This window comes from Gallinula chloropus (genome assembly GCF_964237585.1).
Source record: "Gallinula chloropus genome assembly, chromosome: 2".
Classification (NCBI taxonomy): Eukaryota; Metazoa; Chordata; class Aves; order Gruiformes; family Rallidae; genus Gallinula; species Gallinula chloropus.
The window spans coordinates 159,111,933-159,131,956 of NC_140086.1; the positions used below are offsets into that span (position 1 = coordinate 159,111,933).

Genomic DNA, 20,024 nt, shown 5'->3' on the forward strand with positions numbered 1-20,024 from the left:
GGTAAGTTCTTGATCCTGTAAACAAAAAATTCAGTGCAAAAGTGCTACCACCTAAATCAGTTAATTTAGTGATGTGACCAAAATTTCACCTTGAAGTAACTGGAACATTCTTTATTGGTGGGCTGCTGCTGGCTTCAGAGAAAAGAGAAGCATCTCCCCTCTTTGCCTGATGGATAGGAAGAAGTAGAAAACCACTATTTGGATAAATACCGAAGCTGGTTAAAAATTGACAGAGGTTTGCTACTTAAAGAATAAATCCTGCTAGGGAAAAAAAAAATGCTTATTGATTTACTCAATAAGCACGTGACATCAGTTTCTTTTCAGGCTAAGCAGATCTTTCCCCAATTCGGGATGTTGTCCTCCTCCAGAAGAATGAGACTTTTGAAAACCAACCACCTAAATTTCCTCCCTTGTGACAAAAATATAAAAGTAAAAATCCTTCAGATGGCATCAGTTTTCTAATTTTGGTTGAACTTCCTTTGATTCACTTTTTTTTTTTTCTAACAATTTCCCTTAACATTTCATTCCAGTCAAAGGAATTTGTCACTGAACAAACGCTTGGATGAAACTACAACCAGCAGCTGTAGTTAATCTGTTCCATTGTTCTGTGAAGATAGCCTCTTCCAGCACTTTGCCAGACACCAAACAAGCACTCTTGGAATCATTTTCATGATGAAACCTGCCTGTGTCTTTATCACACAGAGTAATGTGCTGTTTCTGGACAGAACTCAACCATGTAAGGTATTTTTAAGTCTACTATAAAATCCTCTAAAATAAACTTCCCCATGCACAGGCCCATTTTCTGAATAGCCTTGAGGAGAAAAAAATCAAACCAAACCAAAACCAAACCAACACAACAAATCTACAAGATCCACACTGAGATTTATTTATCCTCAAGTCACAGGGACACCTCAAGGGGAAGAAAACACACTTGACTTGACGTATCTACCTGAAATGCAATGTAGGGTTGTTCAGCTAGTGCCCTGCCAAACCGTTTTGCTTATTTATTCTCCTGCTTAATTCATAGAATTACAGAATATCTTAAGTTCAAAGAGACCCATAAGGATCACTGAGTCCAACTCCCTGCTTCTCACAGGACTACCTAAAACTAATCCATAGGACTAAGAGCATCATCCAGAATTGCTCATGTAGTGCTAGAAATCTTCCAGAAGATGATAATATTTCTCCTTGGTCAGATTCTGCTCTTTGAATCTGACCCTTCATGCTCCCTCATTCGGCTCCTAACCACTATTTCAACTTCATTCAAGTTTTAAGAAGGAATGGTTCAAAACAGGAGAAAATGGATTGGAAAAAAATACAATTAAGCTCCTCTTGGAAACACTGAAGCTGAAGGAAACTCAGGCATATCTTATTTTTTTGTTGCTGACACTAACAAGGTTTCCTGAAGGCAAATTCAAATAACATAGAAACAAGAACTGCCTCAGTGCCTTGGAGAAACTACGCTGACAGGGTGGCAAGATCACTTTCCACCAGCCTACATGCAATCTGCATCTCTGGTAGAATTGGAGACAACACCTTCAGGGCTGAAAAACACGTGCCCAGACTCAGTCATGTGTTGGCCAAAGCTCAGTTCATGTAAAATACTTGCATAACTCCTTTCTGTCTCACCCTTTTAAAGACTGGCAATATTTAAAATGGTAACAACCTTTGACTGTTGCTCAATACTCCTCTGCTGGTGGGAAGGTGTTTCTCTTCACTAAAATGCAGACATATCTTTCCAGACCACATCACTGGAGTCCTCTTCCATATCTTATGCATGACAATGATGTTACCTCAGGCAATGCAGACTTAGCTTCCATCCAGCTTTCATCAGGTAAACTGAGGAATCACAGCACTATGTCTTTACCTGCACCAACTTTGCAAATCTATGGTACACTCATCTCCCTGCAGCCAAATTTCAGGCTAGTGATGGAGTCATTATGTCTAGAGGTCCTTTTCCTACTCTTTAGCTTGTATGTGACTGCTAACCTGTCCAAACCAAATCAGCTAATGCTTTGAACTGATAACAGCTAATGAGAGTACCCTTAGCTCTCTGGATGACAAGGATCTTTCTCCCTCCAGCAGAACTTCCTGAGAGGTCCTGCCAGTGCTTACAGCACACATCTTCCTGCGAGGGTCTGCACTTCATTCCCACTTCAGTCACTTTAGATTTCTTCCTGTTGCCAGGATGATCTCAGCAGCAGCGCAGTTTAAAGGCACCATTATCTCCTCTCCAAAGACTTTCAGAAGCAACTGGGAAGTATCTGTCATCCAAGATGCCTCTGAGTTCACTGTTCTCCTGTTCTGAGCCAGCTGGAAGCCTGGCAGCTGAGGCTTAATGTGACCATGCTCCTATGCAGGATACATTAACTTAAGCCTGGTGTGGTGCTAACTCAGCTACACAACTTGAAGCCACCTCAAAACATTAACAGAAACAGATTCCTATCCAGCTGTCAGATGCCAAATTGACAAGACCAGCGTTCCTAATTTACAGCTCCTTTTTGGAGACTAAGATGTATTTTTTTGAGACTCTACTTTAACCTCTAATGAGAGCACAGATTTGTGCCAGAGGCAGAAAAGGTCCCTTTGACACAAGAGCCTGTAGGCTGAGTAGAAGTTTTCCACCAGACAACATTATGCTTTCAGTTGGTTGGATCAAGATGACTTCTCTACCTGATTCCTGTGCCTGGAGAAGTAGCTGATTGCTCAGAGGATGGGATTAAGTCTGACATTAGGACATCTACATATGAGTATCTACCCAATCAGTATCTGAAACAAGGGCTAGAAACACACACAGAGGTATCTAGGTGCCCTTGAAGTGCACTTAGGAGGCTCTGTGCTTCCTAGCTGGTCCTGGTGACTGATCTCCAAATGCTACTGCTGCTGCTAAAGGACACAAGTACTCCAGAAGGTCTTTGTCCCATCTGCCAGACACATGGAGACATGCTGGGGCATTTTAAACTACAGCACATAACTGCATGCAGGCAATTAGATCCCAGCCAAAGTGGGAATCTAGGAGCAAAGCAGTCTCAGAGCAGTTTTATCAGTTACTGTCACCACTCTTGACCACAAGTGAAGCAATGATGTATTAGTGTAATGCAGTGAACGTGTGAATCAGGAGCTCACATCTCCTAAGACTGACCCACAGCTGACAAATACTAAAATCTCCCTTGCTACATTACCAATGCTGTCATAAAACATGTAGCATTGGACATGGGGTTGGTCTTGGGAAGTCCTGTTCCTGCCTCATGTATTCATCACCCCACCTGAAGTCAAACCATGTAATTCTTTAGCGCTCTGGCTGTGAGTGGCCAAGCTTGGAAGTAGTGCTGTTTTCTGGATTAAAAATAAGCACAAACCACAGGGCGTACCTCCTGGCTGATGCTTAGCATCTGCTAGGTCCTGTCAATAAACAACAATAGAGCCACATGTGTGCTTGCATCTCACCTATAATCAAAACGGAGGATTATGGAAATCTGTGGGGATTTTTTTATTATTTTTATTTTCTTTTTGAGATCACAAAGCAACCCAAGTATTCATCTGTAACACTGAGCATTATGTAGAGATTTCAAAAATATTCACAAACATTCCTATTTGCCAAGCTTGTCACAAATCTTTAAAGATCTAATAAATGAGTTCTTAAGCTTCTGCAAACACGGGTGGTGGAGCATCTGCATTTTCATCTGTTTAAGGAACATGCTACTTAAGAAGTTTAAAGCTATCACCATAGCTGCAAAGTATTTTCAAAGCAAAAACAGGGTAAAGGAAATAATCCTGTCCTCTAGTCACAGTGCTCCTTCAGTCTTGCCAAATAAAACTCCCTTGTATTTGCTTGTGCATAGGCAGCGACTGTTCAAGCCATGCAGACAAACACATAAAGAGTGTCATTAAAACACAGCAGCGTCTCCCTGAGCTGGTATAGCAGGCTGGGGTTACTGGGGTCATCCCAACTTAATCAGTTGAAATTGGTATGGGAGTCTCTCCACTATGCTAGACCACCTTGAACGTGTTTCAGTCCCTCTGGATGGCATTCATGTGCTGGTACATTTTTTCTTGTTTTCTAGAAGCCTCTAGCAAATGGGAGAGGGGGTTGGGAGTGGGAGGTGGGTTACTACCAAATTACTTAGCCAGTGGGCAAGAGTAGGCACTCCTCAGCAGCTGGTGTGTAGTTGTGTTTTCTGATTCACCTGTCAAAGTCCCCATTCAGCAATAACAAGGATCTCAGAGGATGGATGCTGGGTCACAGCCAAAACCCATCATGACTGTTTTGGGTACGGCACTAGTCCAGATAGTTTTGGAGCATTAAATCCAGATTAGCCCTGCAAGCAGCCCTCAGCAGGTGAGACCTCGTCTTCCTCCTCTCTGTTTGCAACTGGCATGTCACATCTCCAATGACAGGATGAGTGGAATGAACCCCAAAATGTAAGCAGGTCTGATCTGCTGGGCTCCCCACCTTGGTTCTTAGAGGGGAAAGTAGCCCCTGGCAGTGAGACAGCACAATGGCTTGTGTCTCACCATAGCACTCAAAACAGGAGGAAGAGAAAGAGAATGTGGCATGAAAGGCTTCAAAGTTTGAACTCTGTGAGGAGGAACGTGTATGATGCCTCCAAGAAAAGCTGAGACATTTGACAAGAAAAGGACTTTGCATAATTCCTCACAGCCTTTCTGAAGGAGCTTAAACCTGCAGACTAATTTCATTCTCTGAACTCCTATAATGCAGGACTCGGTCCGTCTATTAAAGACAGCAGGGACCCAAGTCTGCTTTTTATGTATTTTTCTGTTGCTGCCCCTTTACATATTTGCTGAAGGAAAAATGGCATTGGGATCTGGAAAGGCCAGTTGTTGGCAAGACTGCAAAATGGAGAGGTACAGGGTGGAATCAGCTGGTGGAAGCTTATTTTTCAGTACCAAAGAAGCTTTTGCTCTTATTGTCATTATTACTAACATTTACTGTAGCAGGTGTAGGCTCTGAACAAAGCTAGGAAGGATCTGCATACACATACATCATCAGGGACAGCGTGTAATAAAACACCCTTTTTTAAAAGCCATGTGAGTAGTGGATATGGAGAGGGGATAAGTGATCCTCCTGAATTCAACAGAAAGGATTTGTTGCAGAAACAGAAATGAAGTACGTCTCAAAAGTCCCAAATTAGTATGTTAACCTCAAGATTAGATTTGCATTCACGTATGCTGAGCACTGAGAAGAATGAAGAGAAAAATACAGACCTTGTCATCCAGAATAGGCTCGCACTGAGAGTAGTTTATCTTGGAAGCCCATGTCCCATTGCCCAGGCATTCTCTGTAGGCATTTCCTGGTACAGACCAAAATAAAAGAGAGATGAACACTGTGCTGGATTTTAAACAGCCTAGCAATTTCACAGAGTTAAGAAAAGGTTACAGAACAGATTATTCACAAAGTAAATCAAATACCCCACCTCTGTGAGGACTAGAACAGCCCGCTGAGGAGGGAAGAGGAGAAATAAAGGACATAAGTGTATCTACAGACAAACATCTAATGGTACTCATGGATAATGTTTTCTTACAGCATATGGGTTCAGAAGACAGCAAAGGTATGAGAAGAGCGTTGTAAGAGAAAGGAAGGCTTTTAAAATTAATTGTTAAATGATGTATTCAGAAACAGGGAGAGAAGTTTAAGTTCCTAGTTCTCCATGCAGGAGAATGTAATGCGCCTGGTAAATGTACTGCTCTACCCCCCCTGCAGCTGATCCCATTGTAAACCAGAAGAAACGCTGGTGATACTGATTTTCTAGAGTCTTCCCATGCAATGACATTATTGGTAAAACTTCTGCAAAGAACCTGAAAAAGGAGCAAGATAACCCTGTCTCCCAACGCTGGGGCAGCCAGGCTGGGAAGGCCACATGAGAATGTCTTGGAACAGTCGTCACAAATGCATGCATCTATGTTCAGATGTGTTCACCCCTCCTCTGTGAAAAAGAAACCACTCCTGATCTTTTTTTCCAGAATGCAAGTGAAAACCATGGAATTACTTTACTGAAGCAGAGATTTCACATCCAATTGCAATGGCACCCTGAGGAGCTCTGGGAACTGCATGTAGTAATGCTGGGGGTGAGGAGGGGAGTTCAATTTCTGGCAAGCACTCTTCATCTCAAAGAGTTTTTCTGAGAAAACTATACAGTTTTGCTGTACAAACTACCTTCCTCCACCCATCAAAAGCACATCCAATCCCCAGCAACAAAGTTTTTCCAGGCTTGTTTTGAACTGTGACTTAGAAACAGCAGAATTAAAATAAAGCAGGAAATTCAGAAAGATCCCCAAAGGACACATACTGACAACTTCCCAATGAACTCTTCATGATGTCCTTGCTGCCCTTTCCCCAATTTCTTCTTAGGCCTTTGCCATGGTGATTCAGAGCTAGTTGAGCACCCAGCCGTCAGGAAAATAAGAGGAAGTCAGATAAAAGCATCAGATTAAATGTTTCTAAAGTCCTGTTGGCAACAGTCATCGAAAAAGGTAGAAAGACTTTTGACAAGGTACTTTTCCTCCAGAGAAGGAAAGTCCACATGGCAAGCAACGAGGAACAGCTCACCTAGATGCTCCATATTACACCATGTCCATACAGAGCACTGAATTTCATACTGCTACTCTCTATTTGCACTTTTTCACTTTTCCTTCTTGGAGTGACAAGGCCAAATAACATAAATTAAAATGACTGGTTACATTTGGGTCAACTACAGAAACTTGTGCCAAAGGTTTAAGACCTTTCCATTTCTGTCACTAGTTTACATACAAATTCACACATGTCCCTCTCTTTCTTACTGGAGAATCAGGTAAAGACTGCCACTTTCTGTGCAACTTTTTGTGCCATTTCCCCTGAAGGATAAACAGGTGATTAGATTCCTTTCCCCAGTGCTCTGTTTATTATTATTCACTGTCCCAAGCTTGTGTCTTGGGGCATCTTTTAGACCCCCTAACCTGAGATCTGCTCTGAGTGGGGTTCAGGCAGTTGGATCCAAGTCAGGTCCCTGAAATCCCTTGTATTTGGCCCCTCCTTCAGGCCAGTGCTGAAGCTCTCTGTGCAATATGGTTGCTGATTTTGAGACTCTGCAGCAAACATCTGACTCTCCACACACTGAGTGGCAAACTTCGATGCTTAGTCAGACATTGAATCCCACTTGCAGGATGGCGCTCATATGAAACCCTTGTCTTTCTCATTCTGACTCTTCCTTTCCTTCACCATATCATTTCTAGCTTTCCTTTTCTGATTTCCCTCTAGATGAGAAACTGACAAAACCCTAAAGTAGCTTGAAGTTGGGGGAAAGAGGAGGGAGTGGTGTCCAAACTAGGGAAAGAAGATTCGTTTGACCCCAAAGCTCCTTTCAATGATTTTTCGTAGTTGAAAAAGAAAGCAAACAGAATCACAGAATCACAAGGTTGGAAAAGACCTTTGAAGATGATCGAGTCCAACCATTCCCATCCTAAGCTGAACCATATACCTAAGTACCTCATCTACCCACCTGTTAAACACATCCAGGGTCAGTGACTCAACCCCCTCCCTGGGCAGCCTGTTCCAGGCCCCGACAACTCTTTCAGTAATTTTTTTTTTCTAGTATCTAATCTAAACCTGCCCTGGCACAGCTTAGTGCCATTTCACCTGTCACCTGGCTGCAGAGACCATCATCCACCTCTCTACACCCTTGTGGGTGGTGATAAGGTCTCCCCTCAGCCTCCTCTTCTCCAGACTAAACACCCCCAGCTCCCTAAGCCGTTCCTCATATGATTTGCCCTCCAGCCCCTTCCCCAGCCTAGTTGCACTTCTCTGGACACACTCCAGGACCTTAATGTCCTTCTTATGGTGAGGAGCCCAGAACTGGACCCAGCACTCGAGGTGCAGCCTCACCAATGCCGAGTACAGGGGCACAATCACTTCCCTAGACCTAGTGGCCACACTGTTTTTGACACAAGCCAGGATGCTATTGGCCTTCCTGGCTGCCTGAGCACACTGCTGGCTCATATTCAGCCTGCAGTCAAGCAAACACTGTGAGTGCTCCCCTTATCCACACTGACTTCTTCCTCTGCTCTTCTTATTGCTATTTCCATGTAGCACAGAAACAGAAGCAAAATGTGTGTACAGGACTTCCTGGAAATGACCTGGCGTGACTGAGGCACAGCAGGGATACATCACAAACCAGGTATTCATCCTTATCAGGCCACAATGCCACTGCCTCCTGCTCATTATAACCTTCTTTTCAGAAGGATAAATGCGTGCCTCGTGTTTCTGGTCCAAAAGGAGTGTTAGAGAACAGATCTTGATCAGCAAAGCAAGATCAAGAGTAATGAGTGCCATTCACTTCCACTTCCATTTTGATGTGTAACCTCTCCCCTTAGAATATCAGGAGCTGTAAAATGTGCCCCTGAGTTCTCCTGCAGTGCAAACGCGGGAATCCCATACAACACCCACATCAAAGCAGTTCTTTGATAAATGGTGATCTGGGTTTACAAGCTGCCCCATCAGACCTCTTACATGGTGGCTACTTAGCCAAGAGGAGGATAAAATTGAACTCTGAATTTCTCGAGCACAGAATCTCCTTCACCATCAGCCACTTCTCAGAAACTAATGCAGCAAATAGATCTGACTTCTGGGAATGTCTCATTCCAAACTCTAGTAAGTAATTTATACCTTAAAGCAAGAGTCTTCCTTCTTTTTTTTCTTCCACATGCTTTATAGCATTAGCTCTAATAGCCACATGGAAATAAGTTTTCAGTCATACAGAATGCATTTTCATATCTCTTATTTTAATAAAACAACATAATATGGATCTTTACCCAGAGATTTAAAGGAGAAATACCTGATTTAGAAAGCAAGGTAATATTAGAGAGTAAGAGCCTCACTGCAGGCCTTGGGAAGAAGCAGCTCTTGCTCATACACAGACAAGTCCCATGGCATATAGTTGATTTGGTCTTGCAGTTCCTGGGGACATTGGACCAACTGAATATGCAAAGGACAGAGCCAGTCACACCCGGCATGACCTGAACCCCCTGTGTTCTTGTAGATATCTCACTGCACGGAAGAGCCAGGATAAAATAACTACAGCTTCAAATAACCATCTCAGTCTTCTTCATAGCAGCAAACAGCTGCTTTGTAGCATCCCTACTTACTGTCACAACCAGCACAGGGAAGGTGAAAAACTACAGACACTGGACTCAGTGACAGGCTGAGTTGTGGGGACGTACCAAGTTGTTGCAGTGATCAGAGCAGCAAAGAGATGCCAACAGGATGACACATATATTGGTTCTGTGAAAGACAGCAATGGAATTATGTGTCCCCCAGCTTCTGAGTATGTAAAGGAAGAGAAGAGGGAAACCAACAGTCAGTGATTCACCAAGACACTTCTATGATCTCTTTGGTGTCTGAACATGCTGAAGAATATTCCTTCTCACATGGGTAGAACTGGGTATTAATGTGCTTTGTGCCAAAAGCATTCTTGCCCTTTGCCTAAAAGCACTATATACAGAAAGAGACCAGATTAAGTTTAGTTTTTCTTAATAACTGTAATGAAAAATAAGGAGAAAATGAAGGAGTCATGATGGAGAACTCCATTGTAGAAACAAACAATGAGCACCCAGGAACAAAAGAACAGTTACGTTATCTTTCTAGGGCAACAATAGTTAATGAGAGCTATTAGCAAGTTATTTCTTTTTTCCTAGTTAAAAAAACAGTTGTGCCAATTTAAATTTCCATAGACAAAGGCATACTGAAGAGCTTGGTGTGTTTTATTATAATTTCTCCTTCCTCCTTGACTTTATTCTAAAGAGCAGATACACAAATTAAAGAGATTTTTGGTGGTTATAACTTGTGGTTATTTGTATTCTGTGTGCACTTGCACTCATACAATACAACTAGATACACAGATTTAATCTTCACGCAAATAAATACTGAGCAGTAGTTGACTCATGATGACACAGGCAACACACAGCCATCATACACATCGTGTCTGACACATCATCCAATATTAATGTCCATCTACAGCCTCTTCTTTGGCTTTGAAAATGCTGATTTCCTTTTGTTGTAGATTATTTGTGGCACATTTGTGGCACTTGATTGCTTCTGCTTAACCATCAGTCCAGGGGACAGGCTACTGCATCTCTACTATGTATCTACTCCATATATAGTAGAGATGCACACACACAAACAGTAGAAGTACCAACACTTGTGGTTCTCATGGGCTCTAAGGTGATGTAAAAGGGACCTTTATGTGAAAGGGGCCTTGACAGGCTGGAGAAACGGCTGGCAGAAAACTCATGAACTTCAACACAGTGAAGCACAAAGTTCAACAACCCCACATCCCAGTATATGCTGGGAACCACCCATCTGGAAAACAGCTTGGCAGGAAAGGACCTGGGGGTCCTGGTAGACCCCAGGTCGAACGTGAGCCCAGCAATGTGCCCTTGCTGCATTAGGTAATGATTGACCAGGAGGTCAAGGGACCTGTTCTTTCCCCTCTACTAAGCACTGGTGAGGACATCTCTAGAGTGCTGGGTCCATTCCTAGGCTCCCCAGTACAAGAGATACCTGGACATACTAGAAAGGGCTCACCACAGGGACACGAGGATGATTAAGTCACTGGAGCATCCCACATAGGAGGAAAGGCTGAGAGAGCTGGGACAGTTCAGCTTAGAAAAGAGAAGTAAATCTCAGGGGAGGGATCTCATCAGTGTATATAAATACCTGAAGGGAAGGTTCAAAGGGGATGGAGCCAGGATCTTTTCAGGGGTACCTAGTTACAGGATCAGAAACCATGGGCACAAATTAAAACACAGGAGGTTCCACCTTAAAAAATCACATTTTTATTGTGAGCACTGCAACAGGTTGCCCAGGGATGCTGCAAAGTCCCCTCTTTGGGGATATTCAAAAGCTGTCTAGACATGCTCCTGGGCAATCAGCTTTCGGTGGCCCTGCTTGAACAGAAGTGTTGGACCAGATGAGCTCCAGCAGTGCTTTTCAACCTCGGCCATCCTGTGATTTACAGGACACTGTTATGCATTGGAACAACCTTAAAACACAGCTTCAGTTCAGTGCCTTACATCAGTTTGAGAGGTAAAACCTTGACCATAATTTCATTTCCAACAGCAGATGATGCTGCATTTCCGAACTGAATATGCAAAGAGGAGTACTTGATGAGAGGCATTTTTAAAATTTATTTTCTTTTTATTGACCCTGCTAAAGGACATAAAGCCTTTTAGGGAGCAGTAACACAATCTGTATAGATTGGCTGGGTGGCAGGCTTGTATTTAGTCGGTAAAAGTCCATTAAAAGCATGAAACAAACAAGAGACAGGAGTGCAGGGTAAAGGTAAGTGGATGTAATTCTCAGCAGGAAGTTAACCACATCCTTCCAGTCATTAGCAGGTGAAAGACAATTCCCTGAATATGTTCAAGACCAGGTTGGATGGTGCCCTGGGCAACCTTGTGTAGATCCAGGCCTGGAGGTTGGTGTCCCTGCCTGTGGCAGGGAGTTGGAACTCCGATTCTTGGGGTCCCTTCCAACCTGGACCATTCTATGAGTCAGTGATCATTAAAATAGAAATCTGACTTCTTCAACTACTTATGCATTTCATCCTGGATCCCATGAACAGAGTGGCCCTATAATCATGAGACAAGTTCATCTGCTACTGGAATGAAGGGAATAAATAGGCAAATGAATAAATAAAATACAGTCTGTTGAGTTCTGAGCTGTGCACCACTAAGGCTGTCTGGCTGCTTTGACAGCTTGCTGATCCATGTTAGCTGTCGGCCAAGCTGAAATGAAAGGTCTATCAACTGGAAACCCAGAACCCTCACTGAACAAACTCCCTAGAAAGTAAAAAGTTTTGGAAAGTGGAGTTAGCAGTGACTGTGGCAATTTCAGAGGATCACAGATGCAGCCAACAACTGAAAGGGCACAATGGCTCATGTTGTCCATCTTCCTACCAATGGGATTTGTTCAGTCCAGGTTAAAAAGTGTAAGCCCCCAAAATTTCTAGTAATTGATTTGTAAAACTATTTCAGACAGTTTGTTAAATCTCTCTGGAAATTTGTTTTTCTGATATCCAAATAAACATTTTCCCCCTTCTTTTTTAAAACTATTAAACTCTGCCCTGTATTGCCCTCAGACCAAGCTGGACTTTCTTTTCAGGGTCTCTTAAGCCAGCATATTTACCACAGGCAGAGTTCAGCCTTGCAACTTTAGAATACCAGCTTGCAACTACCCTTGTTTGGTACATCTTCCCAGTTCCTTCCTAGACTGGCTTCAGGGCACAGCACTGTAGGCCGTAGAGCTGCCAGACAACGATGCCCATAACGTGGAGGTATTTAAGAGAAGTTTGCCAACACAAAGCAAGCAGAAATAAGTGGGGTTTTCCCTTAGGTCTGCAACATTAGAATAGTTTCTGTGAAATGCTGGCCATGACAACCAGCAGAGACAGTGGGGAAAACCTGTCTTGTCACAGTGCCAGACCTAAAGCTGGATGAGGTTTTCAGATCTGAATCATCTTTGAAATACACGGTTTTGGGGCAATGGGAATCCCTTGTTAAGACTGGCAAACTGGACCTAGGTTTTATACCCCTCAAAAGAGAAAAAAAATAGAAAAATTCAAAGAATACAGGAATAAACCAAACCAAACCATTCCAGCATTGACCATTAGAGCCTGTGAGTTACAACATAAGAGTGCTTAGACTCTGGTCCTTCCACTGTTGGACTTCAAGACAGACTTGAACCCAGTTCAATGGATTCCTTCATTTCAGTGTCCTAATCACTGGGATATTGCAAGATTCTCACAGTGCCTCCTCCAAATAAGTTTTATTCATTTAATGTTAAAAATAAACCATCTTGCTTGGAACTAAGCAATTATTTTTTTTCTCTTGGGTACTTATTTGCCATCATCCCCAATAAATCTAACAGGAACCACATGATATAAAATCCTTAGATTTTGTTCTCAGATTTCATAGGGTTCAGATCAAATGAGACAGAAAAAAACCCCTGTGTTGCATAAAGGACATGTCACTTCTTGTATACACTATTTTTAGCCCCTTTTTCAAAGTCTTAGGAAAACAGCAAGCATCTAAAAATAGGTACTGAATCATGGGGCTATAAATTATTTATTCATGTGCCAGCCTTCCTCTTTGGTGGGTTTCTTCTGATTGTTGCAGTGACAAGCCAGAGCCAGGTAGGATTCTCAATGCACCAGTACCCTGCTTGCTATTTCTAGCAAACGTAAGTGACAGTGGTATAATTGTAACAGCAGTCAGATGTCCATGAGATTGGAAAAGCAAAATATCTCTCCACATATTTTATTTGTGAATGAGGGCTGTTCAGACAAAAATAAGAAGAGGAAGGAAGAGTTATCCAACCAATGCTTATTAATTTGTACATCAGCCAACATCATCCTGAAAGCCAAGCTCTGTGCAAATGGAGATTCTCAGATGTCATGGTTGAGGGTTTTTGTTTTTACATTCATGTAGAACTATAACTTATGGGAGAGTTTTGGAAGGCAGATAAACAATACTTTGGACAAGAAACATTGCCTTAGAAAAGTATTTCTGACCTCAGCTCTGTCCAGCTCACCAACCTGATGTTTCTTCAGGCTTTCAAGCATGTAAGAAATTCTGCTCAGCTTTCTATTGTTTTCCTTTGCCAAGAAGTCCTGAAATACTTTATGAGAAGCTCAAGCAGTCTAGTTATGCTCACTTTCTGTATTGATTTCCTATCTGCTAAAAAGCTCAAGTGATTCATCCAGGTCATATACCATGTCAAAAGCACAGGCAGGGAAAGAACCTTTCAGAAGTTTAGAAATCCTCTAGATTTCTTCAGTTCAGAAAAACATGTAGCTGGATTTCTAGCCTGAGGTGTACTTCATTAGGAATACTGGAATACTGTTAAAGATTTTATCATCTTGCCCACATCTTTGTGCTCACTCTTACACACAGCATCTCACTCGTATACAGCACTTCTAAACACAGCCTTCCTTGGAACAAGTTGAGCAGGTTTAATGCTTTCTAGACTGTAAGAATATAAAAGGCATCCAAGGTATGCAGTTATGTTTGTTTGTACATCTTTCTTCATCTGCTATCACAGAATCACAGGGGTTGGAAGGGACCTCCAGAGATCATCAAGTCCAACCCCCCTGCCAAAGCAGGGTCCGTAGGACAGGTCGCACAGGTCAGTGTCAAGATGGGTCTGGAATATCTCCAGAGAAGGAGACTCCACACCCTGATGGGCAGCCTGTCCCAGGGCTCTGTCACCCTCACTGTGAAAAAGTTCTTCCACATATTGGTGCCGAAGATACATCTGCTTGTATCACCAAAGTACTGAGGTCCAAGAATCAACCTTTGTTAAACCTTCTCCAGTGGCTCTGCTCACTGAAAACCTTACTGAGGCCTGGATCCCACATCCATCTCCTTTCTGTGCCAGGCAGCTGTTCCCCTGCTTATCATTTCTGAGATACTCCTCACTGCTGTGCTGTGGCTAGATCCCACATCCTGGCCTCCATGTCGCTACCCTCATTCCTCCACACTCCCATTACTGGCATAAGCAGGTTCCAATCCATAGTTTCTGGTTCTGATGTACCTCCACTGTGCTCAGCAGGACACTCCTGTCCTAGGCTGGGGCTGCCTGGCTGCAAGCATTGTCATTTTAGCACTGTAAGAGAGATCCCATAGGCCAAATTGTGCAAAGCTGTCACAAAAGTGCCCCTTTTTAAACTTTGCTCAATGAAATACCTGCTAATATAAAACTACAGACAAAAGAAACTGCACATTCTCTTTGGCTTTCCAATCCCTTGCAAGTCAACCCCATGGAGTTCTCAGGACATTTTGCATTCCTCTGACACATCTCTGACACTGCGTATTCCGTTTCTTTGCAGCTTCACTTTGAACTACTTCAGCACTGAGGTGTGGACAGTGGTGGGGAATCCCCTGTCAGTTGCCCTTTCCCAGGAAGGGTCTCAGAAGGACGATTGGGGAATTATCCTGGTCACATGTTCACATCTTCTTATATCTCCTGTTGTAACCCTTCTATTAATTGTTCAACAAAGCTGGATTATTATTCATCTCTATGATTATTATCCCACTATACTGCAAAATACCTTAGGAAATTATTTCATGGCTTGTAAGAAAATTCTTGTTTTGAAATGCCAGGCCCATGCTGCTACAGAAACGACTGAGGGGACACCGAGACGACAGGGACATGGAGACAAGTGAACAGGCCCACCAGCATTTGATAAATGCTCAGTTAAACTCCTTTCACAAACACACAAATGCAGAGTTTCTTCCTCATCCTGACTGACATGAGTTTGGGCCACGTGTGTCAAAAGCACTGAGAAAGGGCAAAAAGGAAAATAACCCCTCCTGAGTTAGAAATGTGAATAGACCAAGGACCCAATGGCTTTCAATGCAGAACCTGCAAGTATCTTTAAGCAGAAAGATAAGAGGGAGATTATGAAGCAATGTGTATTGAACTGTTCCTCAGGTTGCCAACTTTTTCTTTCACTTGCTTGTCAGCAGATGAAAAAAAAAAAGAAAGAAAAAAGAAAATTAAAATTAAACTCCAAGCAATAAACGTCTTCATTCTAGGTGAACAGAAGCCAGAATTTCTTTGACTCCCAAAAAATCTGTGGTGAGAGAAAAGTCTACAATTCATGCTGAGTTTACTATTAACAAGCACATGCACACACCCTCTCCTACTCAAATTAATTTTTGCTGAAAGGCCAAGTGTCACACACAATAAAGACCAGACATTTGTCACTCATTTAATATGCACAGACATCACCTCCAATTCAGCAAGTCACAGAAATGTGAATGATTGGAAACTAAAATGGCACCCAAGAGCAATCTCTTTTCATGGTTACTGTATTTTTATACTCCTCCCTAGAGATAAAATTGAGCTCAAGGTTAATATGTGTAAATTCTGATGTCATGATGCAGATGCTCTGATGTAAGCACAGGTTCTAATGTACAAGCTGCTAGACAGACATCTAGTACTATTTGAGATGGCCTGTGGTGTCCATGGCATCTACTTAATCTATCTAGGGCATCCAAACAGTGGGAGATCCTTAAGCAATTGAATAAAGCCCTGGTGACTGCAGCCACCACAGTCTAGACTGAGATTCAGCTGATCATGGGCCGTTTCCTTTATGGACCTGAATTGTCTTTCCACTGATTGTATCTCTATTGACAATAGGGGGAACAACTGAACTTAGGTGCCTGGGCTAAACAAAATACTGCAATGTTGGAAAAGCATTCCTCTGTCTGTCTTAAAACCTTCCCTCATTTGAATATGTATGATGTCCTTGTTTTAAGAAGCACAGGCTATCATCCAACTAGCATTCATAGGAATCCTGCATAAATTTCTAGGAAAACTTTCATGGCCCAAAAGAGATGGGAACATCTACTTACCTAGACACCTAAAAAGCAGTGAGGGAGAAAGGTGTAGCCTAAGAAAAGGTTCTCACTGCTGATTAGTCCAACAGGTCATTAATTCTCCCATTGTTCTGCAGTGATAGCGAGTTTCTGTGAAGCACTGAGGCTGGAGCTGGGAAGTCATTAACCAGGGCTGAAGCACAGCTTGTTTCTCAGCCTGACAGAGTAGGAGAGCACAGAGCTAGGAAGCTCCCTGCCTAAGCCTCTTCCGGAAGTCTGGCAGGGCACTGGCTGATGATGTTTGATCTTTATAATAATTGCCTCTTAGTTGAAATTCAGAATTCAATTAGTCACTTGCCATAATTACTGAACACAGAGAGAGATGGCAATGACAATGAGAGGTGTAACTGTACTTTATTACCCATAGTAAAGCGCTGTGGAATTGAGAAGCACTATGATCTGATTAACACAATAGTGGGGGAGAGAGGAAGGGAGCCTGAGGCTGGGGTATCTCCTAGGACAGCTGACTCAAGAAGACAATTTGTACAGTCTGTTGGAGTAAATGAGTCCCAAAGTGGAGCCTTCCTCTGGTTTAATTTCTGCTGAGGTAAGTGGGAATGTGGGGAACCCTGTTCTTCTCACAGAGTCTACGCTGTCTGAAATTTATCAGGGACCTGGTGACCTTATGAAATCTGAGTTGCAATCACTTAAGCACAGCAGCTGCATAAATGGTTCATGATGGGACAGAGAGTCAATCAGTTTTGTAAAAAGAATGAGAAAGTTGGTTGGGAAAAGAAGGAAGTGGTGGCTAGGGATGGGACTGGGCTCCAAATTGCCCATTCAAGTGCTGTTTTCCTGGTAAGATTCAAATACCTTTTGACATGGAATTCAGATGAAACCTCCAGTCCAGCAGCAGAGGCTGTGAGAAGAAAGCAGCACATAGGAGAGACAAGGGCCCTCAGAAAGCAAGAGCAACCAAGGAACACAGCGGAAGATACTACACATGACACAGGTAATGAGGATTGCTAAAAGGTCAAGAGGACCTACGAAACCTGATTATCACAGAGTCAGCGCTGGGGTTTTGTCTACACCGCAGTAGCATCCATCAGGAACCAGAACAGTTGTTCAGATTTACAAGGAGTTTTTTTGCTGGTTGGGTTTTTTTTTCACACCAAACTCTTGTCCAGACAAATAGATCCAGCATTTTATAAATGCTTTTAGAAGACTGCAGTCTTACAGGATGATTCAGACAGATCCTGTCACGCTTGCATGTCTTAAGATGTCTGGACAAAACCAGAACATACGCGATTGTCAGCTCATGCTGCGTTTGGTTGCTAGAAAGCTTGGTGTCTCCCTCAAGCCTAAATATGCAGCAGAGGAGTTCAAGGAAGAAACAGACTGTCTGCAAACTAAAAAAAAAAAAAAAAAACAACAATTCAACCCATAAACAACCCGCAAAACCACACACACACACACAAAAAAACCCACCAAAAAACCCAACAACACCCCCACCAAGAAAAACACCACCAACAAAAAACCCAACAACACCCCCACCAAGAAAAAAGATTGCAAGCACAAGGCAGATGACCATTTGCCAAAGTCATACCTGCCAGCTTGCATAATAAAATCTGATACAAGAGCATAAAAATTCCAGATGCTCCTTCGCAGATAGGAGGCCACTTTGCTGAGCCACAATTCTCCTTCTCAAAGTGTAAGTCTGAAAAGGTTATAAGAAAGAGCAAGTTTTCCCCAATTTCTGTGAAGTCAGTTTGTTTTTTCCTTAACACAAAATCCCCAATAAACTGTAGTTTTTTACAGAATAAACAAAATACTCAGCAATACTTGCTCTGGCAGGGGGTTTGAACTCGATGATCTCTTGAGGTCCCTTCCAACCCCTATGATTCTGCGAATACCAAGAGCCTGAATTTTGGTTGTGGAGATGACTGCTGTTGGTCAGGTTATAATTAGCTTCTTTAAGCCATCACAGATTAGGTTTGTTCGAGATGGAAAATAATGTCCCTGCAGATACAGGGAAACACAACAGTAATTCTAAATCTTAAAGGTCTATTACAGCTAATAATAGCACTACACTTTCTGTTGATTGTCTCTCCCTATAAATACCCTCCTCCCACTAGGGAGCAGAATCAGGTTTAAAAACAAGTTCGCGGAAACAATTGCCAGGAGAAAAGCACCACCCAGATAACAGATTCTTTCTTATGTGGCCACAATGAGGACCAGGAAACATTCACTGAAGAAATTACTTTAAAGACCACCATGCTTGAGCTCCAGTTTTGCTTCCCTGTCTATCAGTTTTTCTCTTCTCATCCTTGAAACTGGTGCCAAAAAGTTTATTGAATAAATCACAGAATCACAGAACATTAGGAGCTGGAAGGGACCTCGAAATATCATCTAGTCCAACCCCCCTGCCAGAGCAGGATCACATGGATTAGGTCACACAGGATCATGTCAAGGCAGGTTTTCCTTCTCCAGAGAAGGAGACTCCACAAACTCTCTGGGCAGCTTGTCCCAGGGCTCCAACAACATTCTCAATGAAAAAGTTCCTCCTTATGCTCACAGGGAACTTCCTCTGCTCCAGCTTGCACCTGTTGCCCCTTGTCCTGTCGCTGGCATCACTGAGAAGAGCCTGGCTCCATCTTCCTGAGTCTCACCCTTTACATATTTATAAACTTTAATATAATAACATAAACCAAGCACAGCACTACTATGGAGAACACCACGTCCAAAAATTTTTTACTTGCTAAGAAGGGCAGCAGGCATTAGCTGACTCTGTAGACACTGATAATGCACCTGCTTGTTAGAGCCTGAATTTGAAAGTCCACCTATTGCTTAAAGCACCCAGGGCTCCCCTTCCTACATTATGGATTACCACTTCCATGTAAAACACTACTGCATCTCCAGCCTTCCCCAAAAGGCAGCCTGACACACGAATCATGGCAATCCTTTCCTCTAAGACAGCCTGTGCCAACACTTTGGGAACAGAAACCTGAGAGAAAGAATATTTAATCTAACGTATGATGCAGTGGACAGATAGCAGGAAATTTGGCTTATAAGTGATAGCAAATAGGAAGTGAAAAAACACGAGGTGAATTTTGAGAGGGAACTGTGAAGGAGCATATTGTTCTGTGAAGGCTGTTGTCATGCACACACCACCTTATGAATCAGAAAAGGCAGATCAAAGATACACATTTAGCACCCTGCAGTGTTCCTTGGTCCCTGTTTCAGTCCAGCTTCCCAAGACATCTCCTAGCTTGCACACAAGTGATCTTTCTTCTCACAGGAAACCTCCCGTGCACAAGGAGTTGAGCAATCACATCTTGGGCAGGAAGACCACGAATAATCTGCAAGAGCTCACTCAGGCAGGTGGAAAAGAAGGAAAGAGGCTGTTCCCCTGACATAACCTTATTAACACAATGCATCACTCACTCGGAAAACCTGCTGTTATGTGGGAAGGTGCTTTCTTACCACCTGATAATTATTGTCTCTTTGGGGGTTTGAAACGGCATGGGAGGGAGAGAGGGGATTTTAAAATCTCTTCTAATTTTATAGCATATAATGGGTGCTGTCAGCACATGCTGTGACATTCTAAGAAAGGCATTTCACAAGCTTCATTTCTTGGCTAAGCTCACTGA

The 20,024-nt window shown here is 42.7% G+C and overlaps 1 protein-coding gene across 2 annotated transcripts in view; it reads right to left on the reverse strand.

The window, feature by feature from the left end:
- The window catches only part of CRHR2 (corticotropin releasing hormone receptor 2), a gene marked incomplete at its 5' end in the record, with an annotated part of 154,425 nt that overhangs the window by 61,582 nt on the left and 72,819 nt on the right, over nt 1-20,024 (reverse strand). For both annotated transcript variants that reach the window (XM_084280376.1, XM_084280377.1), the window contains one exon: nt 5,227-5,312. In XM_084280376.1, coding sequence (XP_084136502.1) covers nt 5,227-5,312 — 86 coding nt within the window. The remainder of the gene's footprint in view (nt 1-5,226; nt 5,313-20,024) is intronic.